General features: G+C 34.1%; 2 protein-coding genes and 1 long non-coding RNA gene across 4 annotated transcripts; 1 reads left to right on the plus strand and 2 right to left on the minus strand.

Annotated features, from left to right (window-relative positions):
* Positions 1-384: 384 nt before the first annotated feature.
* On the minus strand, positions 385-3,553 carry LOC120274979 (elongation factor 1-delta 1-like). The gene is made up of 8 exons (XM_039281506.1): positions 3,460-3,553; positions 2,948-3,039; positions 2,746-2,862; positions 2,548-2,641; positions 2,084-2,210; positions 1,777-1,890; positions 1,471-1,632; positions 385-578 (listed from the first exon to the last, which is right to left on the minus strand). Coding segments are annotated over exons 2-8 (702 nt in total). The 5' UTR covers positions 3,034-3,039; positions 3,460-3,553; the 3' UTR covers positions 385-576.
* Positions 3,554-4,594: 1,041 nt separating this feature from the next.
* On the minus strand, positions 4,595-12,134 carry LOC120274769 (UDP-glycosyltransferase TURAN). 2 transcript variants are annotated; one of them, XM_039281303.1, is made up of 16 exons: positions 11,943-12,133; positions 11,211-11,244; positions 9,299-9,354; positions 9,059-9,193; positions 8,593-8,741; positions 8,406-8,495; positions 8,266-8,332; positions 8,127-8,190; positions 7,869-8,004; positions 7,301-7,467; positions 7,112-7,222; positions 6,967-7,028; positions 6,808-6,860; positions 6,604-6,679; positions 5,709-5,837; positions 4,596-4,955 (listed from the first exon to the last, which is right to left on the minus strand). In XM_039281303.1, exons 1-16 carry the CDS (start codon positions 12,129-12,131, stop codon positions 4,932-4,934), a joined length of 1,542 nt encoding a protein of 513 aa, XP_039137237.1. In that variant the 5' UTR covers positions 12,132-12,133; the 3' UTR covers positions 4,596-4,931. The 2 variants fall into 2 exon arrangements, with proteins under 2 accessions (XP_039137238.1, XP_039137237.1); XM_039281304.1 differs by lacking the exon at positions 9,059-9,193 and having other exon boundaries at positions 4,595-4,955; positions 11,943-12,134.
* A 3,652-nt stretch (positions 12,135-15,786) lies between these two features.
* On the plus strand, positions 15,787-16,431 carry LOC120274973. The gene is made up of 3 exons (XR_005541014.1): positions 15,787-16,114; positions 16,179-16,251; positions 16,326-16,431. It is a non-coding gene; the product is annotated as an uncharacterized LOC120274973 (long non-coding RNA).
* Positions 16,432-19,673: the final 3,242 nt, after the last annotated feature.

Below are 19,673 nucleotides of genomic sequence, written 5' to 3' on the forward strand. Positions count from 1 at the left end.
TGTAGGCAATACCAAGTTATGGAAAGATGATTACCACGCTACCATTTTTTTTTATATAATTTTGCTTTTTATTTATAATATTGATAAATCTTTAAACAAGCAGACATGGTTATATGATTTATTTATTAAGAAAATAGTATTTAATAAAGATTTGTGGAGCATGCTTTTCCTGTAACATTGAAGAGACGAAAAGTATTAATAAAACAAGGATTTAAAATTATTTCCTCGATAAATACTGACATCAAACAAGGTTATTTTACCAAATTGCCATACATATGAGATCATCATTTGAAGAATAAATTCAGTAAAACTTTGTTGGCACAAGCATCTCTCACCACTAAATTTATACTAAAACATAACCTAAACGATCACAATACCCACAAGTAATAATAATAATAATAATAATAATAATAATAATAATAAGCAGCAAGCATCCCACACAAAAGCATATTAAGATAACTCCCAAATTTGAGAAATTGATACTACAATCTTAGACCATAAGGCAAAATTTCAATTAAAATGGTCACATGGCACAACCAATAACGCGAGTTCCGATCTCCCGTCCAAGAAAACATTCTCTGCAAGAGAAATACAGTGAAATGAGAACTTCAAGTTCTACGAAAGTGAAGGACTTCATTTGCATGTTCATATCTTTCTAATCTCGTCAAACAAATTCATTTCAAGTTAAAATGGCCCAGTGGTAAACAAGAAGCATTTACAAGCAATGACTATATAATGTAAGTTAAATTATGTCACATGACTGCACAAAGCCACCATACTTTGCAAGATATAAGCAAATGATGCATATCACAGAAGAAGAAAATAGACAACTGCAAAAATTCTTACTGGATATACACAAAACACTTGAGAAACAAAAAAATTGAAGACGAATAATACACGTTATACGGTAATAACCAAAGTTAAAAGAGATTAAATAGTGGTGGCAATTTGGATTGGTAGGACAAAACAGGCAGTGTCGACCGAGTAGGCATGGACACTAATCATATCGAAAACTTGAACATTGACATAACACAAATAACACACAATTAATACAACATGATATGCATTACTTAATTAGTAGACAGGTAATTTTTAATTTTTTACATGACAAAAAAAAAAATGAATCAACATGTTTAGGCCATGGACAGAAAAGGCGGATCAACATGGGATCACAAGAAGAAAAATATTATAGGAAACTCAAACAGTCTTAAATCAGTGTTAACATGCCATGTCACAATTTGCAATTGCTAAATTAAACGGCATCTTCCTAGATGGTTTGATTACTCTGGTGTGATATAAAGCCCACATAGAAATTAGATAGCTAGTCATAACTGTCGTACGGTATAAGTTTACTAATACTTAGTGTGTATAATGATAAGGGTCGTGAAGCAGTGATTTAATAAATCAAAATGACTCAGCTATACTAAGGAATAGAAGATCGTATTTGGTTGCTAAACGTAATATACTTACAAATCTTGTTGAAAGCAACAATATCACAGCTCTGGATATACTCATTGGCTGGCTCCACTGTAAGGTGCTCCTCTATAAGGCTGTCAACAGAAACTAAATCATCCACGATCGTCATCATTATTTGAAGCTTCTTAATGCCATAACCAACAGGAACAAGCTTGGCTGCAAGATCAACACCGAGTAGAACTTAGCAAGGAAAGCTCAGTGAAATTAAATTTTCAGAGAAAAATGCTACTGAATTAACTGTTGGTAAAAACTAAACATCTAGGTAATGCCAAAATGTCCCATGAGAAGGGGTTTGCATACATGCTCCCCAAAGTAGGCCCTCCATTTGGATGCTTCTCACTGATTCTTCCAGCTTCTGCATGTCTGTCTCATCATCCCATGGTTTTACATCCAACAATACTGATGACTTCCCAGCTGAATAGAGACATAATCAACCGTTATATGTATGAAACTATGAGACAAAAAGGCATTATTATTATTTTTTTCTTTTTTCGGAAGACAAAATATGATGTCACTGCATGTCTAAAGCAGATTGACATTTAACTATCAACTGATTGTTTTCCCAGATTCCACAGAGTAGACAATGACAGAGATGTAGATGTGTTACATTCTTTCTTCTTCCCAGATGCTTTGATGGCTGCTGCACGCTCCTCAGCTGCTTTCTTCTCTTCTTCTGTCTCTTCACCAAACAAATCCACATCATCATCATCATCGTCATCCTCAGCTGCTGGAGCCTATAATTGATGATAATATTCGAATCAAAAACCACGGTAATAATTTCCAAAATTTGGTTCTTTCTTAGTCAGCACATTCAAATGACTGTGGAGGTATAAAAAAAAAACCATGAGCATCAGAATAATGCAACTGACTTATTTCAATGAGGAGTTACATGACAGCATTTATCATTTATCATTAATAGAGCACACATTTATAAACTTGAATCTGACTAGGAAGATTAATCAAACAAAACAATAATTCAAAATTTGAAACATTTTTCATAAAACAATCAAGCACCGAATGCAGTTAGATACTTTAAAAAAAGGTTAAAACATGCAAGAATTCACATCAAACCTTTGCATCATCAATGGCTGGAGAGGAAGGGGCCACCTCAGCAGGAGGGGCAGATCCTGAAATTGTGACTCCCTGCCCTTCACATGTGACACCACTGCACCCAGTAAAAGCCAACCCAAGTATGAAAACCAACATCACCAAACCAGTTTTAAGTTTCAACTAACCAAGACTAACACAAAAGTCAATCCTGACGCATACCTCAACTTAAGGAGTGCATCAATGTGGTTGTACCATCTTGACACATTCACATAGTCTGAAGATGGGGCTGATGAAAAAGCAGCATGCACAGCAATATCATCTTTTGAGGCTTGGTATCTAAAAATGAGAGCATCAATATGCCATTAAGAATCTTATTTATAACATATGCGAACCAAAAGCACAAAGCATCAGAAATCCTCACCCAGTGATGTAACTGCGAGTAAGAAGATACTGATCCAGCTTCTGGAGCCCAGCTTCCAAGTTGACATTGTGGAAAGTCACAGCCATTGCAACCTGGGCAAAATTAACCAATAAAATTTGCAATTCAACACGAATAACCATTATATATGCAAACAACAAAAGTAGCAAAAAATTTACTTCATTTACAGTCAGACAATCAGCAAATAGGCATTCAATAAAGAATAATCATTGATCAAGATACAAAACAAAAAGAAAAATATTCCACCACAAAACCTAATTGTACAAGAATTCAACGCATACACAATGAAAGCCAAAACCTTTGTCGCCAAAAATCCAACTTTTCACTCAATCAAGCATCAGCACATCAAATTAATGATTTTCAACAGAGAATAACATACGAAAAACATTAAAACACTTATACAGCACAAGATACCAAATTGGTTCACGATTTGATCAAAACTCATAGATTTGATGTTGAAGAAGAGATCTAGAGGCAAGAGGAGAACCATATACCTGGAGATAATGGGGATCAGAGGTAATGGCTCGATGACGAAGAGGGACGACGGCTGAAGGGGAAGCGCAGAGGCAGAGCTTAGTAATCTAGATCTGATGTTTTAAGGGTTTTTTGAGTTCTTATTGACCGTAGGATCGATATCTGATGGTGAAATTTAATAAAAGCCCTTGTACTTTAATTTTATTATAAATAAGGCCTCCTCAAATTTTAAGAGAAAAAAATCACCATGAACTTTATACATAAAAAAACACTGGACTTGACCAGCCTATAATTACCGATAAATACACATAAAAGAGTTTTTTTGGAGAGTCTGACTCTACTAATAGGGAGCATGTTCAACTGTCATATACATTTAACTTTTTATGATAGTGGGAAGTCGAATTTATAAATCATGTAGTGAAGGAGATTAAAGTACCGATTAACCAAGAGGCTATTGGCCCATAAAATTTAATCTTTATTTTTTCTCAAGATAATATATATATATATATTCATTTAAACACTAGGATAATATGTGATTATTTGCTTGAATTTGGAGATCAATTTTATTTAATTCATGAGTAAAAATTAATATTTTTCTTTAAAATATAATAAAAAAAAAACCTTTAAAGCTCATATATTTCTATCCTGGGCTAATTCTTTTTTTTTTTTAATCACACCTATATAGATAGATAAATATTTGTGCAAAATATAATCCATTTTATAAATAGTTCTGATTTAAATTATTTAAAGATCACATAGAAAAGGAAATACAAGATTATTGCTATATATGAAATAATAAATGATCAAGATCCCTATATCAAGAGTTTATTTTTCATTCATCCTTATGATAGAGTTAATTGGCGAAAGAGATAGACATAAAACTTAATTAATAGGTATTTGAACAATATGATGAATAATGCCTAAAATCATGTCATTGCACTGAAATGAGTTAGATAGATGCTATTGGGTTTATACTTTTTTGAGAGGCCCTTATATATATATATATATATATATATATATATATATATATATATATATGCATTTGTACCATAAAAATCATATAGGCTAATTCACTACATGATTGACTTGCTTTTATACATTTAAACAATAAAAATTATATAGGTTAATTCATTACATAATTTACTTGCTTTCAAGATACAACATTAGGCAGAGACAACCACTTTGAACATTTATCTTCATAATAACACAAGAAATTTGTTTTTAACAACCACCACCAAACTTATTCAAGACCTTTGATTTTACTAAACGTCTGCTTTAAACAAATGATTTGGTTTGCAAAAATATAGAACTAATACAAGGCCTGGTCCAGTTTTTAACAGCATACTAAAAATTTCCGGTGTGTGACATCTCTATCAATATGATATATAATTCAGATGATCGCTAATCGATTCCATTTACTTGAACATCAAGGTTCAGTGCATTACTCCAGCTCACGACGCTCAACAGATGTTTCAGCACGGCAACTGAAATCTCACCGGCGTTCCCCCGAAATAACCTGTGAATCAGTTGATATGCAAGATGAAGAAATGAGCATATGCGAGCGCAATTCAATGTCAAAAATATATATTTTTCCTTTTTTTCAGCTTTTTAAACAAAAGAAGCAAAAGGAATAGTCTTTGAAACCAGAAAATACCTTGTATCTACTCCATTCACTTACTTGGCTTATAAGCACATCTATCAACTTATATGCATGCTACAAAACATTACCTTCAATGTTTTGGAACAGTGGTGACATGAAGATGAGCATGCTAGGCATGCAGAATAAATGTCGGCAATGGATAAATACCTACAATGACCTCAAATCAACACTTTAAAGCACCACCTTTTAGAAGATTTATGAAATATTTATTATTTACTTGTGTAAGGTTAACATTAGGTAGGATCTTGTATGCTCGTACAAATAAGAGATTATCTTCATTTAAGTTCCATAATTGCCTTCAAAAGACTCCAAAGGAATGCTAGAAGATAACATGTAATATGAACTCTAATTTTCTTCTGAGTCATAAGCATCACATAAAATTCATCCTTTACAGCTCTATAAGGCTATAGATTCTTATGAAAGTCGTATCGATTGCATCCATACATAAAACCTTAGGTGTACCAAATTGTTGAAGGATATGTTCCAAAGTTGAGGTGTATTTGAAAAACTGACTTGAGGGACCGAATTTGGAATGACAATTGCAACATAAACATTGAACATATAACTACATCATCATCATCATCATAACAATAAATAAATACATCTTGCCTGTGTTATAAGTGGTAATGCATGTGTTTGCCACTCGGTAGACCATCTTGAAGTGGAGCATGTGGCCAATGCTCCATCCCTTAATGACTTGAGAGCATCACAATGATCTGGGAAGCCTTTGAAAAACATCTACACGGAATTAATCAAACTCAAATGTTAAACATGGAGAAAAAAAATGATTCAAGAGCAAATTTTCATGCTCTAGATGATATCAATAAGTTCTTTAAGCAATTCGGAGAGCACCAATCCTACAATATCACACATTTATGTTTCACTGGGGCAAACTTCAAAAGCATGCGATGCACATTAATAAGGTTTCTTCACATACTTTGCTAACCAATTTCGAGTTGTCGCATAAAACTTTCACTAGCTAATGTGAAACTTGACCTCTGTTATTTTCTTCCACAAGGTTTGAAACTGGGAAGAAAAACAAGGGAATATCTTCCATCATTGCAGACATATTGTTATGCTCAAGTCCCAGACCATTATTTCAACTTCAGCTGGTGCATTCCCTCCTCATGCCAATTATGATTCTCAACCATACCCTATAATATGCAGCTGTTTCCTAAAACAATTTTTTCATAAGTTTAATCTTGGTTTTACATGAACCAAGTTGGCACTTACCGCATTCAAAAATTTTGGACAACACCACTGAGCATGAAAAATTCAATTAAAGACCGTTATAGCATTAAACTAATTCAGTTTTAATTTTCCTTCCTATGGTTTAAAAAAGGTTTCATAGAAGTCTTTTACCTCTGGCTCATGGGCATGTGATGGGAACTTAATATAAACGATTCAATGCTCTAAAGTTAGGTTTGAAACCAGCTCCAATGATATAAATTAGCAGTGATCATACTTTAATTCAATGGGAAAAGGAAGATGAATATAAGCTTACCATGAACTGATCAGCAAGCTCAGATGGTGATGAAAAGAGAAGGCCATTTTTCTCAACTTTCACAAGCTCCTCAATGCTTCAATCGCACATTTAATGAACGGAAACACACACACACACACACAAATGCACAAACACAGTGATGTGAACCAAACATTAAAAAATTAAAAAAAGGGTCCAAAAAAGGTTCAATCATCAATAAATTACCATGAGAAGGAAACAGCACATACAGGAAGCCCACATCCAAACATATCAACAACCTGAGGTAGTAAATTTCATCAGCTTCTGAAAGAAATTAGCAAATTTACATGGTATCCTACAAATGCTTGATCACTGATTCCAGAAAAGAACTAAGTTCTGAGTCACCTTCATTGGAAGGTCTAAACCAGATGAGGAAGTATGTAGACACACGCCAAGATCCGCTGATCCTGCAACAGAATAAACCTTGGTGAATACTGGTTAGAACTTAGAACATAGCAAAATGTTTATGATGCAATTTAATAGTACTGACCAAGCAATAAAGGATAATCCTCAGCTGAAAGCCACATTGTACGGAAAGCCACACGTCGGAGATTTAATCTCTTTATTTGTTCTTCATATTTCCTTTTTTCAGGCCCTTTACCTAAAATGATGGTTTCAAAATACTTCTTTAAACTCAACAGGAAGCATATGGCCAAACAGCAATTTACACAAATCATACCAGTGATGATGAACAACAACCTAGGGTACAAGAACTGCTTTCCATTGCAAATATCCATCCAAAGTTTTTCATCCTCAATGGAATCATCCTCACATAAGGCAGCAGCAACCCGCCTATCATACATAACGGCTGCTTCAAGAAGCATACCAAAATCTTCATCCGGACTCCTGAGACAAGATAACAGCTTTTTAGCCACAAAGCCATGATAAAGTCCATTGAAAGATTAACAAGTAATGATTAATGCATTTACAATATATATTAAGAGAAGCAGCATAATATGATGATTTGAAACTGTGGTCATGTCCGACATATGGTGAAAAGAAGAGCCTCCCAGATTTGTGAACATTGGTCTATTAAGAGATGGTGGAGGTTGGCAGGTTTGGGGGGGTTTTGGGGGGGCGCATCTGTGCGTGGTCTAGAAATTGATGAGTAAACAAATCAATACATGTTCCTTCCATAACAACATTTAAACAAGTTGAGGATTGCAATGGAAAAAGAAACTCAAGCTTAAGTTTCAGAAAAATTGAGAGTAAAGAAATCCTCTTCCACTCTAGAAAATAAATCTCACCAGCTGGTACTGCTAACCACAAGCGCAGGCCTATTTGGCTTCAAGAAAAAGTCATTGCCGACCTGGCCAGTAAACATGCTTTGGCTTAATCTGTCCATTACATGGACTGAGGTACAGCCTTTCAGGCCTTCAGCTCCTACCACGTTGGAGATAGATGAAAGTAATAAGGTTATAACTCGAAAGGATCAACTCACAAATTGACAGTAAAGCTGCTGACTTCACAACCATTAATGAAACACTTTTACCCATAAAAATTACCAAAAGAAACACAATCACATATGTTGTCTTGATGACAGATGTTGTTCCCTAACCTACAAAACAACTACAATATTTCTGAAGATCATGCATCTGAACTAGAGATTAGGGAACTTGCAAGCAAACTAAGAATCAAGTAAACCTCATGTTTCTCCTCAGTTGAAGCAGGATGGAAAAATTCAGGAGGCTGGTCATAGAGGACAGTTGCTCTGAAACATAACAAAATGACTGCATAAGAAATTGGATTTTTCTGGTGAAAATACCTGCAAATATCTAACTCACTTGATTCCCCAGTTTTGAGCAAGCTCATGTTGCATTGCCTGTGTAACACATAAGGATCCATCTGCCATCCTCCCAAAAAATTTCTCAAACCTAGAAAACAGAAAACCAGTAAATAATGACAAGAATTTATAAGACCAAAGGTGATGTCTCTATGAAACAAGCTTCAATGAGAAAAATCAAATATTACCAATGATAGATTTTCACAATTATATGACTTCTCCCATGGGACAAACCCAGTAAAGTATACCCAAAATTGTGCCAGTCAATCAAAAAGCTTGACCGTCTTAACCAGCTGGAAAATTTAACTGCAGCAAGTGTTGGAACAGATGGCGGATTCTGCAAATAAAAAATAAAAAGGATTGTCCAGATAACTGCAACTAGCATCTATTATGATCATACTGAGATTCTAGTTAAGTTGCACTCCATAAACAATCCATAACTTGGATACAGATGATGACAATGTACTTCACTTGAGATAACTTAAAGCCAAAATAAAATTAGTTGCTTGGTAGACAAGCAGCCCACACAAGCAAGATGAATATCTCACTTCAATCAATCACTCACTTGAGAGTGATAGATCGATCTTAATTCCTACATATTACTTTTACAAATAATTTCAGTGCATTAGAGGATTTGATAACAACAAGGCTCACCTGCACAAGGAAAATATCCGGACGAGGAATTCTAAAGCACAGAAACCAAACTAAAATAATAAATTGCAGAACTGCCTTCACTAAAAGAGACAGCGCACTTGATATCTTTGACAGGGCTTGAAAGGACACAGATTTCTGGAAGAGAAATCAATGGTATTATTTAGAAATTTGAACATTTATGTCTACAAGAAACCAGAAAAACAAAGCAAAATGGAACAGCATGATGTTTATGATCAGTACCATTTCGTGCAGATGGATGGACTGATTCTCTTTGATGGCCACATAGGGTTCATTTCCTATCAATTTATTTAACAAAAAGGAACAGTAAAGCAAAGTTCATAATCACACCATTTGTATTATTGATATTTCCTCTAACAGGACACTGTTACAAAATAATTGCAGAAAAAGGAACCAAAAAGAATACAGTATAGATAATTTTTCATCAAACAATTTGATTACTATGAATACCCTGCAAGAAACCAAAAAACTACTTCTGTACAGAATAATAAACTACTAGTTACATAACATTCAATATTAGGGTCAAGTGACTTTAGAATACAGAGGTCATGGATTATATATATGTAAGCCTCATAATTTTTTTTGTCTGTGACTGTCATTTACATAACCAACACTAGCCCAGTGGAATGATGCAGATATGGCTTTAGATAAGAGCATAACTTGAAGAACAGGGCCTCATGATCCATTATGGTTCCAATGAACATCTTCATGCTCATATGCTAGAAGATGCTACTTAGTACATTTAAAGAGTTGTGTAATAGTTACGCTTGCAAAGAATATAACCCAACAAGTGCCAAACCCACTCGAGGTATAAGAAAGATGGCATTGTTTGCAATTGTGGACACTATCATGCAAAATTAAAGCATGGTCATGTTCCGCTTACCACTATAAAGATAAATGTGTCAGTGGATCAAGCTCACCTAAACAGGCCCAGAAAAGAAGATTCATGCTCAGCAGCTCAGGTTTTATAGCCAGATGCCCAAATCACTTTCAGATCAAGTCTATCATTATCATTCAAAATCAGAAAGACCCAATTATGAGCTCACTCCAAACTGCCTTAACTATTGCCAACAAGCTCTCCTGAAACGGGCTTGGGTATAGACAAGCTCTGGGTTCCAGGTTCAGGTCACAGAAAGCTTCACCTGTTGCATGGTTTTACCTTTTGACTCACAGCAAATTGAAGGTTGACCAAAATTTTACTCTTGATTACAAGAAACTGAAGGCTGTATGAAATCTACTTACATTAATATAACGTGTTTGGTAAAGACTTTTAGGTTAATCAAAGAATGCTTTAATGCAAGAAATGCACCCATGCAGGTGCACTGCATTGCATATTTCATCTAGCACCTAAAAGTAAACAAACAAAATAAGCACTAATGAAAGACTGCATGAAGAAAATTCTGAAGGTTTCAAGAGTACTAAATTATTGATGCCAATGGGCATGATCTGAATCAACATAGATTATATGGAGAGATTTTAATGACTACATAACAACTACATAAGAAAAATTAACTCAGCAGAATATAATGAACTTATGCTTAATTTAAACTGAAACCTAAGGACTCAAGGGATAAATTATCAAACAACTAAGTAGGCAACTGGATAAGTTCAAATAATTTAATACATAAAAACTCACATGGGGATAACTTTATTCCCTTTCCACTATATCATTTTATTATCATTCCATTTAACCTAGATCTAAACAAGCCCTGGCATATCCACTAAATTTCTTAGCATACTATGCTCATTATTATCAATCTTTGTAAAGCCAAGTTGAAAAATATAACCTACTTAAAACATGGCACATTCTAAAATCCAAATTAGATAAAGCACGTATCACCAAACTTTTATTGGTTCTTTCAGAAAGCTATCAACAGATTTAATTGTAAATCATTAAACAAAATCATATGCAAATACTTCAGATAGACAATCAGCTCACATAAATTTTATCAAAGAGCATAAACATCAGCTGATCTACACCAAAATATACTTTTAACAGAATACTTCCGGATTCCAACTGGCAGACATACATGAATCTAGATTTCTGCAACTAAATGAGAAAAAAAAAATGCATGTTCAACTTGTAGACAATAGATATTCAAAAAAAAACAAAAAAACAAATAAGAGCTCACACCTCCATTGGCAACAATGTCCACCTCTAAATCAGCCTGTCAAATAAGAAGTTGGACACTTCGGTCATACTTAACTAAACAAAGATAATAAACATAAACTACACACATTTATTAAAAAAAAGGCAAAAAGAAAACCAGCAAAGTGAAAGGTGGCCAGTGTAACAACATGTCCATTATAAGGATTAAACTGAAGCTCAAGCAAAAAAGGTTCTTGCAGCTAAAGGGGAAAATCACATATAGATGCAGTTTTTGTCATGAATTATACCTAAAAATTCATTTTGGTCCATGTAAGCAAATAATGTTCCATTGACTCAAAGGGAGAAAAAATGATTTTTCAATAGAAACAACAGCCGCCTGGACTCTTCCTACACTTTTTTCATAGTTTAGACCATTCCGGTGCATATCTAGTTCAATGAAATTCAAATACAAAAGCATAAGAACAGTAAGCAAAGAAAAATATGGTCAATAGCCGCAAATTTCAATAGTGAACAACATAGTAAGATTCAATTTAATTGAAAATAAGGCTTGAATCAGGCAAAACAGACAAAGGAAAGGCTTATCACACAGAAGGCTCAAAGTTTATCATTGATCAGCAATGGAGCATTGATACAAGAGATGGAAAAAGCATAGCAAGAGATTCACGATGACGAATTGATGAAAATATCACTGAACACGGCGAAAAGCAACATGGGGATCGAAAATCGAAATGGATGCTTGATTAGGAGAAAATATACCTGGCGGGCAAGGGAGAGAGCGTGGAATTGCATCCGAGGACTGCGGCCGATGTCGCCGAGGACCACTACGGCCGCTCTTCTCTTCTTCTCCATCGGATCGACGGTGGCGGCGACGGCGCCGTTCCAGAGTCGCGCGCGAAAGAGGGACGAGGGCTGCCGGATTTTCACCGAGAAAGAAAATTTTTGCATATCAAACCCTAGAAAAGTAGAGATTTAATTAATTAAATATGTACTTTTATGATTACCCATAAACAAACTGAAATTATACAAATATTCTCACAATTTCTTATTTGTTGGCCTTGGATTTTTGAAAGAAGGAACTACCAAGTAGCTATTTATTAAAAATAGGATAAAAAAATATAATAAAAGTTTACAAAGATCAAAGGAAAAGGTAAAGAATACAAAAAACAGATTAAAAATGTAATCCAGTACTTCTACTGTCTTTCATAAATGTCTAGAAAGATATAGGGGTTGTTTGGATTGGCTTCTTAGAAGCCCAAAAGCACTTTTTCATAAGTTAAGCACTTTTGGACATAAGAAAAGATGTTTGTATTAGTTTTTCTATAGCAGGCTGTTAAAAAAAGCTCAAAGTCGAACTTTTTCAAAAAGTGATAAGAGGTGCTTTTTGAAAAAAAGCACTTTTTAAAAAAGTTTGTTTTGGGTTTTGTAAATTACCGGGTTTACTCCTCAACAATTAAACAAATTAATACCCTTAGTCCTAGCTTATTAAACAACAAAAAAACATGACTATAATAATAATAATTCTATAATAATAATAATAATTATTATTATTATTAATACATTACGTTATAATAATAATAATTATTATTAGTAATAATAATTATTATTATAATCATAACACATTAAGTTATAATAATTAATAATAATTTTAATTATAATTTTAATTATAATTACAATACATTAAGTTATAATAATAATTATAATTATAATACATTAAGTTATTATTATTATTATCATTAATATTTTAATAATCACTATTAATAGCAATGTATAAAAATAACTCAATGAATGCCCACTTTAGTAATTTGACACCCTAAAAGCCCTTTTAAAAATCCATATCCAAACAACTTCACATATATATAAAGTACTTTTTACATTGAACTACCCAAACATAAAAACACCAAAAGACTTAACTTACTCTCAAAAGTACTTTTAAAATAAGTGCTTCTACAACTTGAAAAAAAAGCACTTTTTTTTAAAGCTAACCCAAACAAGGCCATAGTCCTTGATAATAAAAAGAATTGAGGTGAGAAATCCTTCCCTTGGCAGCTGAAAGGTCATCTAATTCATTCCATCTGCGCAGGATAACAATGCAATTGCTACTACTCAGATGGTAGGCTAGTCTTAAATTGATAACTCGACTCATGCATCTCCAATTAATATCGCTACTACTATGACTTAAAGCCTTCTTGAGTTGTGTGCAGTTAGTGAGAATTGAAGCAATTATTAAGCCCTAGTTGTTAGCAATTTTTAGCCCAAACTCCACAACATACAGTTTGCTTCCAACACCAATCCTACTTCCAATCTATCATTTCCTGCAACAATAATTTTTCTATAAGAATTAACAATGCAAGCTTTGCTCTTGAAATTTTTAAAGATGATTTTTTTTTATAAAATGTAAACAAATTTCAAATTATTTTAACTCAAAGTACATATAAGAGTGAAAATCACTTCGTTTGAGTGATTAAATGTTACACCCCACATTTTTTTTCCCCAACATTAGAGGGCAAGAATAACATTTGTCTATATTTGTCATGATATGGTGGTAGGTAGAGAACATTATTGATGGTTGGTGGGATGCATTATGTCACGCTCACTGCTACATGGTAGATGTACGACGCTCCCATAACCGAGAAGCCCCGCCAAGACCGAGAGGAAGGGAGGTTCCCTTCCATAGAAAATATTCTAAGACCCTATTTGGATAACCCAATATTATGTCATAATCCGTACAATATGTCATAATATAATATTTTGACAGGATTATGGCATAATGGGTGTTTGGGTAACTATTTTACACTACAGAATTATGACATAAAGTGGGAAATATGCCATAAAAAAGTATTTTAGTCAGACTGGAATATTTTTTTATCTCAAAACTCGTGAGAGCTGTGATAGTGTTTCCCTCAAATCTCTCTCTCTCTCTCTCTCTCTCTCTCTCTCTCTCTCTCGCCGTCTTTCTCTTCTTCAACGATCGGCCAAGATCATGTCTCCTCCTCCGCCAAAGCAGCCAAGATCATGCCTCCTCCGCCAAAGCAAAAGCCTGACGCCGGAGTTGCAGCCCGAGCTCCTGCAAACGCCGGAAGTTCTATAAGCGTGTATTCGCCTGCGTTCTGGCCATCATCTCCGTCCAACCAAACCCTGGTTCTATCTCCAAGACATCACAGGCCAGCAATTCAATCTCTCCTCTCCTAACCTCCTCTCTTTCAGCATTCAAGTCACCATCTCTTCTCTCAACCCCAACGACAACGTCGGCATTTACTACGATCGTCTCGACTCCTTCGTCTTCTACAAAAACCAGCAAATCACCCTCGCCACCTCTCTCCCCACTGGCTTCCAGGTTCCCCCAATTCCCATCTCTATTTTCCCTAATTTCATTCTCAGAAATCAAAATCTCTATTTTCTTCTTTTTAAAAAAAAATTAATAATTTGGGAGCACAATGATACCCTAAATTTCATTCTCAGCCAATGATATATCAATGTGGTCACCGTATTTAGAAGGATCAATGGTACCAATATCTCAGAAATCCAATAGTTTCTGAAATATATATAATATATATTCCCCTTTTGTTTTTGTGATTGGATTGGTTATGATGGAAAGAAAGGAATCTGGAAGAAAGTTGAGCGGTGGAATGTTGATAAAGATGTGGTGGAATTGGATGGGTAAAGCAGGAATCTTGATTGGGTTTTGGTTTGATTTATTTATTTATTTTTCTATAGTTTCTTTTTGATATTCTTGATTGTGATGCATTTTATCTTCTTTTCCTGCTTGCTTTTGTGATAGATGAGGAGCCTGTTTAGATGTTTCAAGGATTTAAGAAGATTAGGAGTTGCTGGTTCTCATGCTTTTAGATGCATTTTGCTGTTCATCTTTTTTCTTCTGAACATCACTGCTTTTTCTTTTTCAATTGTGTGGGCATTCATGATGAAAAGGAATAAATTTGAGATTATGGGATTGCAAGTATTACAATAATTTGGTGGTATATATATATATATATATATATAGTATTGGCTCAACAGGATAGTAGATGGATGGAAAACATGCTGTCAAACTCAATCTGCTACTTGTTTCATTAATTTTCATGCAAAAAAGGCTACAGTAACAGTGTTTATTCCAAACTATTAGTTGAGATCACATTAATTGAGGAGAATTAACAAATACCAAAAATAAAATGTGTCCCAAATGATTCTGAAAGTTGTTAGTTAACTAAATAACATATAATCTAATTCTATTATTTTATGACATAAAATTGTCATTATGTGCTTAGATAGCTCACCATAGTTTAACAAAATTGGATCAGAGGCTCATGGAATTAGCATGATAGTGTGTGTGTGAAGTTTAAAAATTTTAAATTGATTCTAAAACTTTAATGGTGTGTTTGGTTTTATAAAATATAGAAATCAAACAGTAAATTACTTTGAAGCATGTGTTCCATATTGAGATTAATAATACAATTAATGTCTTTGTTTCTTCCTTGTTCTTTTGCTTTGAAGATATGGAAATAATGAAAAGCATCTTTTGAATATAGTGCTGAGGCATTTTTGCTGCAGAATATACAGCCTATCAATTACAAGCTATCAAATACTATCTTATGGCAACTGAAGGTGTGGCAAGTGAAGGAAGACATGAAAGTAGGGCAAAGTGGAATGAAATTCACAAGGCTCACCTAGTAAAGTTATTGGGTGAGTATAATACTCCTGCATACCGTTCACAAAATGGATGGACCAAAGAAGCATGGAACAAGATGGTACGTGACATGATAACCAAGTTTTCCAATCCAAGCATCACCACAAGCCAAATCAAAGCATTAGAACAAGAGTTGAAATAAACCTACAAGCTTCTAAAAGGGTTTTCTGAATTAAGTGGCTTTGGATGGGATTATGAAAGACACATTGTATCGGCTCCTGATGATGTTTGGGCACCACTACTAGAGGTATGTACATAAATAATGAATGATTTCATTAATTACAACCATCTAATTTGGAAAAATCAAACAGAGGAATAAGGATGCAAGGAAGTGGCATACTAGACTGTTTCCATATTTTACAGCTTTGCAGGAGGTTTATGAGGGTAAGCATATATTTTCAAATATGTTACTCTTATAAAGTTTAATGCTACTAACGTATTATATATTTAAAATATAGGGAGATATGCTGAAGGCAAACGATCTCGTGGTATAGAAGATTATGAAGATATTTCTCAATCACCAGTGCACACCCCAAGTCCAAGTGTTTTTACTCCAAACGATTCGAGGCACCCATCACCTATACACGAGACTGAGATGATGATATCATGCAAGTGGAACCTCCTAGTTCTCAACCACGGAATCCTCAAACTCAAAGTTCAAGCAATGAAATTCTTCGGGGAATAAGAGATCAAGATGGGCAAAGAAGAAAAAGGGAGAGAAAAGGGAAAAGGCCTCAATAGTCATCATTCAAAATGGACAAGTACATTGCATTTCGAGAGCGCGAGAACAAAGAATATCTAGAAGTTCTCAAGGGCACTCAAGTAGTGGAAAAGCACACAATAGAAGATTGCATGAAGGTGTTCAACCAAATGAGTGGCATTTTCACTGAAGAGGAAATGTTCAAAGCTACTTAAATTTTCATTAAAGATAAAAGTTATCGTGAACTCTTTCTATGTCTTCAAGAAGATCATTGAGTGCCATGGCTCAAAATAATGTTTACCAAAATTGACTAAGAGATGAACATGAACTTGTTTTGATTATGAACTTGTAATTTTGAACCTGTTAAATATCCTTTTCTTGTTTGTACTTGTTATGGGAATCTTTTTCATTATGTACCTGTTGAATATACTTATTCATAAACTTGTTGAATATAATTTTTTGTATGATTGTTAAATATCCTTTTCTTTTTCTAGTTGTTATGAGAATGTTTTGATTTTAGGTATTTTTTTGCCATTAATTTGTTAAGTATCCTTTTGTCGTGTAATATACTATGTAATGCTATTCAGGATAGGCATTCAAGATCCAAACTTTCAGATTCTTTGCCATTAATTTCATTCATTCAAAAGAACTCGGCGATACAATGTCTAAGAAACAATTTTATAATTACCACAAACCTATTGTCTACCTCGGCAATAGCTACAATAATCATTCCATATTTGCATTGCTATTTCATCTCTTTTACGAGCACCTGCATTTCGCTCAGAGTTCATGGTGTCAACATCTTCTCCGTATGACTCATCTCCATTAGGAACAATAGTTTCTTCAGCTTCACTATCAAAATCCTCAACAACATCTGTACCGTTATGTATACGGATGAAGTTATGCAACATGGAAGCAGCAACTACTATATCAGTTTGAGAGTCGATTGGATGAAAAATTGCTACTTTAAGTATCGGAAATCTCATCTTCAAAATACCGATGATGCATTCAACATGATTCCTTAATGACGCATGTCGTAAATTAAATAGTTCTTTATAATTGGTCGGTCTAGATTGCCCTCGACCTTGCTTCTGCAAATGGTAACGGACACCTCTATATGTGGAGCAATAAAATTCGGGGTATTAGCATATCCTACATCTACAAGATAATATTTACCCTTGGGACTTCAAAACCTTGTTCAATCGAACGTTGGAGAATCCTAGCATCAGAAGCAGATCCTTCCCACCCACCTCGTACATATACAAAACGAAGATCAAAATCACATGCGACTATAACATTCTGTGATAGTGTTTGCTTCTTGTTTCTGTAAGGATCTTGTTTATCCAAAGAAATCGTGATAGGAATATGTGTTCCATCAATAGCACCAACACAATCCTAAAAAATAAATAAACATATAAACATTTACAACAACAAAAAAAACACAATAAAATTCATAATATATAGCTTTGCCTACCTTGAAATATGGGAAAAATTTTCGGGTATTCAGAATAACTGGTGATGTTATTGTCGATGGAGGTTCTATGTATTCACGAGCAAGTCGATTAACAGCTTTAAGTACTTTACTAAAATATCGACTAATCGTTTCTGCAGAATGCTGAAATCGCTCTTGCACATCACAGTTACTAGCATTATGAGCAAGAGTGTACATAAACATTGCTAATTGCTCCTCAACTGTTGTCCGTTTTGAGTTGCAAAGGAGCGATTTTTCTCTTAAACAATCAACCAATGCTTGAAATATATGAGGCTCCATACGAAATTCTCTTTTGCAACGTTCCTCATGACCTTCAAGAATTTCTTGTACATAAGCAACACCTGTAAGAATGGATGTGTGATGTTCTACATTTGTGGAAGTTGATGGACATTCTCTTGACCATTAGCTAAGCATTAATAGATCATCTTCTTCATTTTTTTCCCTCCAAAGATTTAAGGAATCCATGGTGAAACAATGGTTAGAACTATGAATTTTTCAACTTAAGAAAAAGAACAGTATGTGTATAATGCAAAGGAATCATGTGTATAAATAGGGGAAAGTGATAACTACTATAATTATAACGGCTATATTTACAATGACTATATTCAAACGGCTATTTTTCAAATTTGAATTCTCAACGGTAATTTTTATTATACCATATTTTTTTATTTTGCAAAACAAACACTCATTCTGGAAGAAAAAAAATATGTAATAATTTTTGTAATAATTTTTTATTTTGTTACCCAAACATCTGTAGGAATAAAATCTGCCATAATTTCTGTAATAATCGGTTCCACTTCCTATATAATAAAATTATGCCATATTTTTTTATTTTGCATCCAAACAGGTCCTAAGTGTTATTATGTAACATTATATAAAGAAATATGTAGAAGTGTGTGGGTTTTTCTAGACTTATATCCATAATCCTAGAAGAAGAGAAGGAAATTTCTAAAAAAAGGGGAGAAGGCTAGATATTTTGATAGAGTTGTATAGAGAGTTGTAGAATACTCTGGAGGGTTAATTATAGCCGTCAGATCGAATCAATCTCCATCGTCCATTGAGAAGATGGAGTGCTATAAATACCCCCTTAACCAAGCATCCAAGAAGTGTTGTAAGCATTGGAGTTCTTAAGTAGAATATTAAGTTTACTCAAGAAGCTTTTTGTTAAGTTCTCTTCCTAAGCCTTAGTAAGTTTTAAAGCTCCTTTGAGTTCTTTGGTAGGCAAACCAAAGCAAAGGAAGGAGTTGGTTGAACTTGATCAAGGAAAGTGATTTAGTGCCAGCACATAACGCTAGTGAAAGTCCATGTCAGTGACAATTATTGGTGGTAGGTGGCACCAACCCCTTAATGTGAGACCTTGGATCAAATTGATCATAGCTATTCATTTGGTAGGTAAGGGCCTATATAAACCCTCCATGACACATTGTAAAAACACACAAAAAGAGTTTTGTTACAAGCCTTGATAATAGAAGAAGAGTTTTTTCTCATTAGTTTGATTATTTACTTGTATTCTTGCATACTTTAATTCTTGGTTTACTATATTTGACATGTCTTTCATTTTCATACTTGCAAGTTGTATTTTTAAGTAAGCAAAGGGCAAAGACTGCCATGGTC

The sequence above is a fragment of the Dioscorea cayenensis genome, chromosome 13, assembly GCF_009730915.1.
Source record: "Dioscorea cayenensis subsp. rotundata cultivar TDr96_F1 chromosome 13, TDr96_F1_v2_PseudoChromosome.rev07_lg8_w22 25.fasta, whole genome shotgun sequence".
Lineage (NCBI taxonomy): Eukaryota > Viridiplantae > Streptophyta > Magnoliopsida > Dioscoreales > Dioscoreaceae > Dioscorea > Dioscorea cayenensis.